Source organism: Arachis duranensis, chromosome 7, assembly GCF_000817695.3.
Source record: "Arachis duranensis cultivar V14167 chromosome 7, aradu.V14167.gnm2.J7QH, whole genome shotgun sequence".
Taxonomy (NCBI): domain Eukaryota; kingdom Viridiplantae; phylum Streptophyta; class Magnoliopsida; order Fabales; family Fabaceae; genus Arachis; species Arachis duranensis.
The window spans coordinates 19265862-19279875 of NC_029778.3; the positions used below are offsets into that span (position 1 = coordinate 19265862).

Below are 14014 nucleotides of genomic sequence, written 5' to 3' on the forward strand. Positions count from 1 at the left end.
AGCCCAGTTCGGTATCCCCGAGGTCGAAATCTCAGATAACGAAACACAATTTACCGACAAACGATTCCCAGAATTTCTAGAAGGACTTCATAATTCTCACTACTTCAGCTCCGTAGAGCACCCACAAACAAACGGGCAAGTAGAATCGGCCAACAAGATAATAGTAAAAGGTCTCAAAAAATGGCTCGACGAGGCCAAAGGACTATGGGCTAACGAGCTGGGATCTGTCCTCTGGTCTTACCAAACCACCCTGCAGACCTCTACGAGAGAAACCCCATTCCGGCTAACCTACAGCCTGGAAGCCGTCATCCCTGTAGAGGTTGGGGACCCCAGTCCAAGAAGAACCATCGGCGGCAACAATGAGGACGCAGAACAAGACCTCACGGACGAGGTCCGAAGCATAGGCCACCTACGAGAGCTAGCACTAAAACAAAGGATTGGCCTAAAGTACAATCGCGGCGTAATCCAACGAGAATTCAGCCCCAATGACCCTGTCTTACGATGAAACGACGTCAGCGCCCCCACCCCTGAAAAAGGGAAGCTCACTCATAATTGGGAAGGCCCATACAGAATCAAGGCAGTAATTAGAAAAGGAGCCTACAAACTCAAACGAATTAACGGCACCGAGATAACGAGAACCTGGAACGCCGCCAACCTATGTCCTCGGGTACTCTTTCCTGCCCACGTCGGAGGGTTTTAATGAGGCCCAATCCCTTAATAAAATTTCATTTCTAGCTTTCTCTCTCTTATCCTATCTTAAAATGTTATTCTTCCTGCCGCCCCAAAACGGCAAGAAACATGCAGCCACCGCCTGGGACCGATCACCCTCGAGGCCCCAAAATAGATATCTACAAAACACGATTAAAACGACCTAACGACGACCACCCCTCAAACGGCCCATGCACCTCGAGTTACAAAAAGACACGGGACCAAATGATGAAGCCAAAACAAAACGACTTAAAAGGTAAAAGGCCGGAATGGCCAAAATACAAATCTATAGAGCGCACAAATATCAAAATCAACAAACGACTTAAAAGCCAAACAGCCCGAACGGTCCAAAACGTAAATCCAACAAACAAAACACGGCCACATGGCCAATATTCTAGCAAGAAATTACAAGTTCCTAAATTGGCACAATATGCAACTGAAAGGGAAAACACAAAGAACCCTACTAGAGGTTGATGATATGGCCATCCTGGATGATCTTATACGCCCCCATAACGGACACATCAGCCTCCGGCATGAGAACCTGAGCCTGAGCCTTCATCGTCTCCTCAGTAGCTGAGATTGCCGCCTTCACATCAGCCAACAGATCCTCCTTCTCATTCTTTGGCCCCTCAACCTCGGCCTTCAAGGTGCCCACCTCGACAAGGAGCATGGCAGCCTAAGACTCGGCATCCGAGGCCCTCCTTCGCCCCCCCAGCTGAGACAAAAGCGAAGTGTCGACCTCAGAAAGACGAAGCAGCTCAGCCCTGACATCCTCATAGGCCTTCACAGCCTTTTCCCCCGCCGTCTCGAATGCATCAAGTTGCTCCTTTATCTTGGCCACCTCGGCCTGGGACTGGCGCAGCTTCTTGTCCAGGAGACCCACCTGGGCCATAACGGGCTCGGCCTTCCGGACTATGACAGCAGAGCGGAGAAGGGAATGATACACCGACTTCGTCTAGAAGGCCACATCGCAATCATAAAAAAACCCCTTGGTGTCGGGCATCAAATTCTGGTTGATGAAGACCGGAGCATCAAATCTCTGGTCCATCACAGAAGGCACCATGTCCTCCTCCTCCGAATGCTCACTGCTAATCTCCTCTGGCATCTTCCGCTTTCAAGAAGTATCAGCAGCCAAAACCACGACCACCTCCTCTTCCCGAGCTGAAGCCACCGGGCCTGGTGTAACATGGCCACCACCCCCAGCCCCAACCGAGGCTAGTTCCTGAGAAATAGCTTGAGAGCCCCTGGCAGGACAGGATGAGGGGGTAGAAGGAGAGGTAGCAGATGCCTCCTCCCAGTCCATGGTAGCCTTCAACCTCGCCAAAGTCATCATTCTACCGGCCATCTCAACTGAAAAAAGGAAGAAAGAAATATAAGTACCCAATTCGGCAAAACAGTTAACAATAAATGCACAACAAAAACACACACCAACAAAGGTCTAGCAAGCAACCGGGTCCCCCATCATGTCCCTAGGACTCAAAGGACACTCCTCGAAAAGATGCCAGAGGACACCAGTGACGTTCCGATCCTCTGGGGACAAAAACTTTTGAGTAACCTTTGTCAGATACGACGGCCCGGCACCGAAGTTCCAATACGTCGAGAACCGACGTTCCCCTCCAACGTCAACAAAAAAGGATGATGCCCTCGAGCAGGACGCACCTTGAAATACTCTCCCTTGAAATCGTGAAAGGAATCCTTGTATAAACCGAATATACGATGATGGGGCTGGGCCCTAAATGACATATATCTTTTCTTATGCTTTCCCTCCTTGGTAGGCAGGGTGCATAAGAAGAGGAGGAGGAAAACATTCACTGAAGCCGGGAGCTCCAGGTACTCACACACAAGCTCGAAGGCATGTATCGCCACCCAACTATTCGGATGTAGTTGAGACGGTACCATGGAACATTGGCTCAATCACTGCTGAACAAAGGGCGAAAAGGGGAACCGCACGCCGAGCCGAGTAAACATCGACTCGTATACCCACATCCAGTCCAGGACGAGCTCGCACTGGCGCTCGGCATCACCACCCCCACAAACAGCCCCCTGGTCGCGAAGTCGCTGAAGATCTGCCTCTGTCATCTGAGATGGCATTCCCTATACATCACTGGTCACCCACGAATAAAGGGAGAGAACGCCCCCGGTCAAAACCACTAGAGTACCCACACCCTCAGATCTCCGCCGAGACATACCTAAAACAGAGAGGAGCACCACCGCCAGCCTACCAAAGCTACGGCGGAAACTAGTAGAAAAAATGACCAAACACTGTTATCCACCACATCCTACGCCTATAACACAGCGGTGCTCATTCCCTCCAAAATAAACCCGCTACCCCAAAACCGAAGCACAAGTATCATACAGAAACAGAAAAACATAGCCCCAACGCATGCAAGCGAAGCAAAAACAAATAAACAAACAAAGACAGAAGAGAAGTACCAAACTGACAAAGCCAAGTATGAGTGAAAGCTGAAGCAAGAAATGGCATAGAGGGTAGAGCAGAAACACCAAAATGCACAAAAGAAGCAGAGAGAAGAAGCAGAGAAAGCAGAGAAAATGCCGAACAGAATATGCACAAGAAATAAAACAAGCAAGGAAAAGGAGAAAAGGTGAAAAACGAAAAGTTTTTGAAAGGCATATAACCAAAAGTTCCCTCAGAAACCAACACAGGTATTGGGGCAGAAGCGAAAAAACAGTCCAAACGTCCCTTCACAATAAATGCACCCTCTAGAAGCATAACTGACAAAAATCCTCGGAAAGCACATCATAGGAATACGAAAAGCCCCCTCCAGGAGAACCTCTGAATGACATCTCGAGCGCTGAACCCTACCCGGGTAGCACCGAACAGAGCCACAAACGGCAAAACCCAAGTCCTCCAGCGACGAAGACCGATCTCGCTCGCTCTCCCGCTGCGGGGGCAAGTGTGACGGATCTGACCCACGGATCCCACACACGGAACGGCCCCCGAACCCGGCTATCCGGGTTTGGTCTGCTTCCCTCTTCTAGGAAGCCCAAAACCGGCCTACTAAACTCTCTAATTAATATTTAAATTCAAATATCCACTTATCTTAGCCAAATAAGATAATAAGATAACTACCATCACCTATATAAAGGGAAGCCCTAGGCACGCTCAGGTACGTCATTCATTCTATACCTTTCACCTCTTAGATCCATTCTAATTTAAATGTCAGAATGTCTTTGCAGATACCACCTCCCATTACTCCAATCGAACGATCCGGCCACCGTTTCGATCCACAAATTTCTGATCCTTCTCACAATCCATACCAGAGATTTTTTGTACAAACATCAAGAGACAAATAAAGTTGAATTATATATGACTATTATAACATACAAATAAAAACAATTTCAACATCAATTATGTTTGTGGTTCATCTGTCTTACGAGTTACGACTAATATACACTCAACCTAATCCTGAATTAAATAGACATCTCTTACTAATTAATGAGCTGGCCCAGAGTCCCCGAGAAGAATATGGGCTAAGTAATGGCCATACATATCGAAGATATGAACTAGACAAAACAACCATGGTTCTAATATGGAGAAAGTATCTTTGGGTTCTTTAAAGACATTAATGCTTTTGCTTTTATAATATGAAAAAGTGTGAAGTGTTGTTTTGTCAATACCCATTTTGTGGAAAAAGCCCCATTTTGTTGAAAAAATCCATCTATTTTCATGGCCAAGTAGTACTTCCAGATTTGGTTCAGAAACTTATTTAAACATCTCATAGATATAAGTTATTTGTTGACAAGTGTTCTAATAATTTTTTTAGGAAATAAATTATTGACAAAAAAATTAAGATCTTTTCATTTATTTTTTAATTATATTTGGATTTATAATAAATTTTGAATATTCCTTAGAAAAAAAATAATTGAAAGGAAGAACGCAACATTAAAAAACATCGTAATTCAAGAATTTCTGATAATAAAATATTTTTAGATTAATATACTTTTTGATATATTAATTAAAGAGTTAATGTTTAAATTTTTAAAAGAACACATACTTTTTAATTAAATTGATTTTTTAAAGAATATATTAGCCATTTTAATTTTTAGATACTAACAAAAGTTAAACTGATAATTTTATTAATTAGATGAAGACATGTATCTCACCTTAAATGATACGTAATATGATGACAAAATAGATTAATATTATGTGTTAAAAAATAATTAATTAATATTCAGTTTTAAATTAAAGTGTCCCGTAATATTCTTTTAATCTTTTTCACCAAAAATTCAACATATCCCATTCTTTCCTAAATTACGTTTTCGTAATTTATGCTATCATCTTGATCTGTGCCCTCGTTGCAAACATGCGATTTCAGATCGATTTTGGTTCTAAATAGGAGATAGGAGTTCCTGACTCTATTGTCAATCTCTCAAAGTGAGAACAAAAAATATTAGACCTAGAATTTACGAGCAGAATTATAAAAATAGAGAAAAAAGCAAGAATCAGAATAGCAAGAAAATGGAGGAATTGAGAAAATTTGATTCAACAATTGAAATACAATGTAACAACGTCTTTGTCTTGGAGTCCAAGAAAACAGACTCCACTCCTAACTAAATAATATTCTTCTTACCCCCATTCTCTCCCTTCGCTCCCTACATATACCACCCAAGTCCTGGCTAATTAATTCTCCTCCTCACTCTATTGTAGAGGTAAACGCAGATTGGATCGGATCGGATATAACCAAAATTTTGATCAGATCCATACTAAAATTATCGGATCGTATCGAATCTAATATCCGCAGCTTTTAAGTTTGGATCCGATCCGCAAATCGGATCGGATCGGATATATCCGGAAAACACAATAATATTTTTAAAAGCTTATTTTATTAAAAAAATATCAATAAAATTTATTTTTTCTATTCTTTTAAATATGTTTACTCTTAAAATAATATTAAACATACATTTCTTAAATAATAAATTAAAATGATACAACATATATAATAATTATTAGTTGAAATAAAATATAAAAAGAATATTTATTTATTTATTTCTTTATTTTCGCGGATACGCGGATATGCAAATCGGATATGCGAATATTTACACAAAATCTGCAATCCGATCTGATTAGTGTGCGGATCTGATCCGATCCGATAGTCTTGCAGATTGGATCCATATTCGCAATTTTCAGATCGGATTCGAATAAATAGTACTAACGATATGCATATCAGATCCGATTCATGAACACCCATACTCTATTGTGCTCCAACTCTTATTTTTCCATCTGATAGTCCCTAATCCAATAAGGGGATTTTCTTTCTCTCTTGCTCTTACTTGGTCCCTGATCCAACACATGTGGGAGATAACCGTTTCAGTTCTCTTCCTACTATCACATCAATTTCTTCTAATCGTTTCAATTTTTAAACGAAATAATTAAATATAATTTTTAAAATTTTAAATTTTAAATTTACGAAATTTCGTTTGTTGTATGGAAGTACATAAAAATTTGAAATATAATTTAAATAATCTTATCCCGGATTCAATGGAGATGGATTGATTAGTTGGATGATTTCATTAAGAGTCAATGCAAAGTAACCGTATTAATAGTGAGCAGTTTAACGGTGCATTTATGAACGAGTTAACATGCTTATTTTAAATGGACAGTCATCCTTCCTATTATTTAAAACATTTTATTTTTAAGAGTTTGGTCAAATTAAAAGCATTAATAATTTTTATTATTTTCAAAATTATATATAATAATTATTTATAAATACATATATTTCGTTTACAGTATAAACAAGATATATAAAAAAAATAAAAAAAGAGGTGCAATATCAAGTTTAGAACTTTGAAAATTTTCGGTATTTAAATTAAAAAAATTTTGGTATCAAAATTTAAAAAATTTTATTTCGTGGTAAGAAATTTTTTGTGCTAATTTCCACTTGAAAATAAAGTGTGATTTACATGTGTATGAATATTTTTTTGTTGAGTTTAGTCCAATTTAATTGAACTTAATTGATAAAAATATTAAAAAATAAATAATTATTAAATATTTAAATTTTATCATAAAAGATAAATTAAACAAAAATCATATATTAAATTATAAATATCATAAATTTATCAAAAAAAATATAAATAAAATATTAAAAAAATTAAAAATTACATTTTACACCTTCGATTAAAACAAGAGGCCTGCTACACATACAAGTCTTTTTGACTTACAAGTTTTACAAGTTGGCACAAGTCCAACAAAACACACGCATTACACTCCCACATTCAAAAGTAAATAAACGCATGTTATTTAACCACTTCCTGTTTCCAAAGCGCGCTACTCATCATGCATTATGAACGACTCTTCTTCTTCTTCTTCCTCCATGAAAACGAGTTTCTTGCCAAATTTGAAGATAATGGAATTTCAAAAATACATCCAAACGATTATAGAAATACACCCAAACGATTACAGAAATACACCCAAAAGATTACTGAAATACACCCAAACGGTTACAGGAATTCACCCAAACGATTATAGAAATACACCCAAAGAATTACAGAAATATACTCAAAGGATTACAAAGCTACACCCAAAGGATTTAAGAAATACACCCAAAATTTGTTGAAGTACACCTTATACATAATTCAGAACTCTTTTTCTTTCTTCTTCTCATCTTCTGCTACTTCTTCTTCTTCAAAAACGATTTTGGAACTTGATGTCAAAAAACAATAGAAATCGAGAATAACGAAGAAAGAAAACAAAGAGAAAAACACGTAAATGAAGAAGGAGAAAGAGAATGCAAGAAATAAAAGAAAAAAAGAAGAAGAAGAGAAAGAAGAAGAAAAAAAAGAAGAAAAAAAAGATACAATAAAAACGTACAGTAACAATTCAAAATACATTAATATAAATGACTTATAAAAATTTATATAAAAAAATGCTTGTAAGTAGATAATTATTCTTAAAACAAATTGAGAGGATCTGTCATCCTCCGTTATTACACACTAGTGCATTGATTGTCCACAGACCTCTTCAAAATGATTCATTTACGTACGTGTAACACTTTTATTGGCAGGTCAACTTTTGCCAAGCTTAACCACCACAAGCCTTCGTGACCATAGGACTGGCCTATGACTATAAACAAAGCAAGCGACGTAGCATGGGACTCCACCACGTACAAGACAACTTATTCGTGACCATAGGACTGGCCTATGACTATAAAAGCAAGCGACGTAGCATGGGACTCCACCACGTACAAGACAACTTATTCGTGACCATAGGACTGGCCTATGACTATAAACAAAGCAAGCGACGTAGCATGGGACTCCACCACGTACAAGACAACTTATTGAGATTATTTTTACTAATGCTGACAAAAAAAATAAAAAATAAAAAACTAGCCTTATAAATCAAAATTTTAAGAATTGGACTGATAATTTAATCGAAAAATTTATTTTAAAATAAAATAATAAATAAATTATAAATAAACATTTTAAAATATAATTATAGTATTCATAAAAAATTTGTAAACAAAATAAATATTAATATTATAATTTTTCATTTATTATTTGTAGAGTAACAATAAATTTTTAAGCTAAATCTATTTTTTTGGTAAATTAAAAGAATTTTTTGATTGAATATCTTTAAAATTAGGAGGATTAATATTAGCAGCATCATTCAAAATAGAAAAATTAATAAATAAATTATTATTTACAGATGTATTATCATCAGTAATTATTTTTTGATTAATATTATATATCATCTATAACTAAAATTAATAAATTATCACAAAGTTAAAAACAGTAGCAACATAACCAAAAGTTAAATAATCATTCATAAGACTATAACTGAAATCAATAAAACAACACCACACTAATAGTAGCTTACAAACGATAAATCCAATCAAAAACACCATTACCAATACCAACAGCACAACGACAGATTGAACAAAACCAGAAATCAAGAACAAGCAACAATTAAAAAAAGCAACAATTAATCACCCTAAATTAGAAATCAATATATTTATTAAAAATATTCAAAATCAGCATACGTAGAAATAAAAAAAAATAGCAGTAGAGTAATAAATCCATTTTCAACAACACAAAATCAATGATTTAATTTTCATTCACATTCAGAAATCACTAAACAGAGCATAAAAGGAAGAAGTGAAAAATCCTACCACTAACCTTTGATGGAGAGCAAGACAGTAAAGAGACGACGGCGAGCGAAGAGACAATGACAACATACATGATGGCAAGCATCTCAAAGCCTCAAATAGAGAAGCTACGGGAGGTGGAGACGACGTGCCGAACTACAAGAGAGGGAATGGGTTCGAGACAGAGAAAAGAAGGAAGCTACGGAGGTGCCGACAATCACGGATGGTGTCGGCAAAATCGTTGAAGAAGTTAGGATTTTGATTTGGGTAATTTTTTAACTTTGAAGTGCTTCTGATTCTAAGTAAGTGAGTGTTATTCACGAAGGAGAGAGTGTTGGGAGAAAGAAGTGGGTGACGTATTGGAGTTTTAATTTTTAACACCCAAAACAACATCATTTATCAAAAACCAATCAGTTTTTGATCCAATTTAATCTGTCGGTTCTCGATCGGTTTAACAATTTTCAGGTTTAACAATTTTCAGGCGAGTTATGTTGAATCGACAGTTTTAAACATTAAATTAGACCTTTTTTATTGTCGATTTTTTGTTAGACTAGTTCGATAGACCGATTCGATCCGATTTTTAGAACCATGTTATAAATACCGACCAAATACATTTATGCGTTAGGTAAGCGAAAGGAGAAACACTACAAACTATAGCCTTATAAATAAACCAAGATAGATTACATGGGGTTCCACGTAAAAGACAAATTATCTATCATTTTATACAAAAATATATATTATTATGGAATTCCAAAGTAGAGAGCAGGCTGATAATGCCAAACTTGTTAAAGCTCAAAGTCACATATGGAATCATATTTTTAATTTTATAAATTCTATGTCTCTTAAATGTGCTGTTGAGTTAGGCATACCTGATGTCATTCACAACTATGGCAAACCTATGCCACTTTCACAACTCGTTGCTTCATTGCAAATCCATCCATCAAAAACCTCCTTCGTCCATCGATTGATGAGAATCTTGGTCCATTCAAACTTCTTCACTACCAAGGATGTCCCCAGCAACGACCTCGAAATTGAAATTGGGTATGTTCTAACCGATTCGTCTATGTTGTTGCTTAAGGACAACCCTTTAAGTCTGTCGCCTCTTGTGGCTGCCATGCTTGATCCCATTATGATAAAACCATGGAACCAGATGTCTACTTGGTTTAAAAATGATGATCCTACACCATTTGTAACTGAATATGGGACGCCATTTTTTGATTATGCAAGCCATGTGCCTAAACTCAATGAAATTTTCAACGATGCCATGGCAAGTGATGCTCGATTGGTTAGCAAGTTGTTAGTTGATGACAAGTGCAAGGGAGTGTTTGAGGGTTTGGAATCATTGGTTGATGTTGGTGGAGGCACCGGAACTGTCGCAAAGGCCATTGCCAAAGCATTCCCACAGATAGAGTGCACTGTTCTTGATCTTCCACATGTTGTTGCCGATTTGGAAAGAACTGGTAACCTCAAATATGTTGGAGGAGACATGTTTGAGGCTATTCCTCCTTCTAATGCCATCTTGTTGAAGGTAATAAAATATTACAAGTTGTTTGTACTAGGATTATAAAATTAAAGGTTTAATAAATATTCTATTAATTTCTGTAATTTTATTAATTTTTAATTAATTTTTTATATTTTAAAAGTTTATAATTTGATTCTTATATTAGATAAGAATTTTTAATTAAATTTTTACTAGTTGTTATTTAATTTCTAAAAAATACACACCAATCCTCAAATATTTACTTTTTAGAATATTAATGTTACATCAAATATAAAAACAAATATTTTAAAAAATTATATTTTTTAACAAATAGTTAAAAAAATCTAATTGAAGTTTATACATTACAAATTTAAACTATAGAGGCCTAATTTAAAAAATTTAATGAAACTAAAAACCACCTTAAACATTGATAAAAGTAGCTGCAAATATAATTATCATATCAAACATGTAGCAAATGTGTCAAATATAATAAATTAATAATAATAATAATTTTGTCAACAATTTAATTTTTTAAATAAATAATTAACTAACAAAATAAAAATAAATAAATATTGAGAATTTAAATTGTTATTATATATGAAGAAGAAAAAATAAATTAAAAACAAAGAAAATAAAAGATATTATAGAAACACTAAAAATGAGCTACTAATAAACACTATCATGTACGGACATTTCGCTGAGTTGTTATATCTACGTGTTGGACATATTTTAGATACGATATTCATCGACATTCGTCCGACACGTGTGTTTGTTGTATCCAATCGTGTCTTAAAAAAATAAAAAAAAATTTTTGGACACGTTTGGATACACTTAAATATCATCACGTGTCAACGTGTCTAATCTTATTCTTAACACATATTCTTGAAATAATTTTAGATATAGTATATATTATTATTTATTAAAGAAAAAAATTATTTTAAATACTTGATATAATTAAAATAAGATATTAAAATAATTAAAAAATTAAGATTTAATTACTTTGTTGGTCCTTATAATTTTATCAAACTTTTAATTAGGTCCCTATACTTTTTTTTCTTTCAATTGAGTCCTTATATTACTTTTAATTTTGTAATTACATCCTTTTCATATTAAAAATGTTAAAATTAACATAATATTTTTACTAAAATACATGCTGTCAACCATTTAATTAAGTCTTTACTTATAAATACCTTCAATTTGTAATGAAATATTCAGTTAATTTTAATATTTTTTATACTAGGAAGGACTTAATTACAAAATTAAAATAGTGTATGGACCCAATTGAAAAGAAAAAAAAGTATAGGGACCTAATTAAAAATTTAGTAAAACTATAGAGACCAACAGAATAATTAAACTAAAAGTTAATTTATATTTTAATATCAATAAATATCAAAATATCATTACGATTTATTTAAAAAATACTTTATATTTTATATGTATGTGTGTCTCCATATCTTATAAGATTTTAAAATTTGCATGTCAACGTATTCCGTCTCGTATTGTATCCTGTGTTCGTGTCAGTATCTGTATATTATGATATAGGAAAAATTTTAAGTGTACTGAGAATACCGATGTTCCAGTTGTTTTAACCGTTAATTTCAATTAATATATATTATATATATTTTTTATAATTAAGATCAACGGTTAAAATAATTGAAATACTGGTGTTTTTAATACACTTAAAACACTTTTTATAATATATTTGTAATTATTTATTCACGTTATATCACATTGTTTTTTCGTTAATTAATTAATTATTAAAATTGAATTTATAATAGTTGAATAATCCAATTGTTCGTAGCAGCATATGATTATTTTAATAATTATCAAATATGTTTTCTTATATGATAACAGATTTTGTACTTTAAGAAAAATGTTAGCTTATTGTTATTAGTTAAAAAAAAATAATTTCCAATTTTTTTTAACAATAATGATACGTCAATATCTTACACTTTTTGACAATTATTTGAGAGAAAATTATATGGTACAGATTTAAATCTGTACAGATTTAAAGATTTGCTTACACCACACTTTCTAAAGTCACACTTTAAATCGTAACTCTTCACAAAGAAAAGCGTCACCTAATGGAAAAAAGTAAATTAGAAGATTTAGAGAAGAAATAATTAAGTTATCAAAATTAATAGATCAAAAATTAATGATTTTAACTAATGTTAACTGTAATGACACCGAATTCTTAAAATCAATACAAAATGATTTTTCTCAAAATCTTTATTTTACTATAAGTTTTATTGAAGGACTTCAAAAACCTGAAAAAACTTATTTTTCACACAGAATTTCTAAGAAATGTTACCATGGAAATGATTCCCCACATCTTTATCATACCCCACAATTAAATTCTATAGTAGATATGCTTGAAGAAATATTAGTATCCATAAAATTTCAAAGAAATAAGGAAAAAGAGAATCCCAAAGAAAAAAAATTTCAAAATATAATCAACATAACAGATTTAAAAGTAAAACCACCACTAAAATTATGAATATTGAAGAAAAATTAGAAGAAGTTACAATGCTTTTTAAACAATTAAAAATGGCTCAAGAAAATAATATTATGGAACAAGGATTTCAAATAGAAGAAGAATTAGTAAATTCTGAAAATATAGAAAATGAAGAACACATCCTAGATTATTCAAGTGACGAAGAACCAGCAATTCCAATACAAATAAAGAATGAAGCTGGAACATCTAAAAATAATCAACCTCAATTTAAATGGGAAACAGGTTTTGATAATTATGTTTTCAAAAAAGGGTTTATAAATAAAGATTCAAAATATACAAAAATACCATCAAAATACGTTCCTAAAATCCAGAAAATGGAAGGAGAAAGAATGCTCGATTTAGACTGCAAAAAGAACGAATTATTACAAATTAAAAGAAGAAGATAAAAATCATTATCTTAGTATGTATATAACAAAACTTCCATATCCTGCTAATGAATTTATAATGGGAAGATTTATAAGAGAAATAAATAGAGGGACAATTGAAAATAATTTTGGTGGAGCAACCGCTGCAATAAGAGAGGAAATAAAAGAACGTTGTATGCAAGAAGCGACTCAAAAAAGATTTGCAAATATAATTAGAATTTGCTGTCAGGATAATGAAGAGATACCTCAAAAATATGGTCTTAATAAAAACCTTCAAAGAAAAAGAAAATATCAATTTAGAAAAAGAAAATATTATCCAAACTGGAGAAAAAAGAGATATTTTAGGAAGGAAAATAACAATAAAAACAAAAGATAAAAAAATAACTATTGCCCAAATAAAAAAGAAGGACACTATGCAAATGAATGTCCGAAAAAGAAGGATAAAAAAGATCTTACTAAACAAATAGAAATTGCTAAGTCTTGTTTTATGGAACCTTTAGAGGAATCTGATGATAACCTAGACTATATTTTTGAATATGTCTCAGAAACAGACTCAGAGACTGAGTAATAATGCCACATTTATTACTATAAAAATAACAGAAAAATTTATAAATGCTTTTATAGATTCTGGAGCAACACAATGCTTTGCTAGTTCAAATATAAAACTTGATTGGAAAAAATTAAAGAAACCATTAAGAGTTAGAATAGCTGACAAATCAATACATAAAATTAACCCAAAAACAGAGATGATTGAAATTTTTATTCAAAATTATAGGTTCATTGTTCCATCTATATATATGTTAGATTCTGGAATGGATTTTATCATAGGAAATAACTTTTTAAA

The 14014-nt window shown here is 33.5% G+C and overlaps 1 protein-coding gene across 1 annotated transcript in view; it reads left to right on the forward strand.

Annotated features, from left to right (window-relative positions):
- The first annotated feature begins 9533 nt into the window (after positions 1 to 9533).
- Positions 9534 to 14014, forward strand: part of LOC107458175 (probable O-methyltransferase 3) — a 10489-nt gene continuing 6008 nt past the window's right edge. Inside the window, exon 1 of the mRNA XM_021127590.2 lies at positions 9534 to 10338. Coding sequence (XP_020983249.1) covers positions 9553 to 10338 — 786 coding nt within the window. The 5' untranslated portion in view covers positions 9534 to 9552. The remainder of the gene's footprint in view (positions 10339 to 14014) is intronic.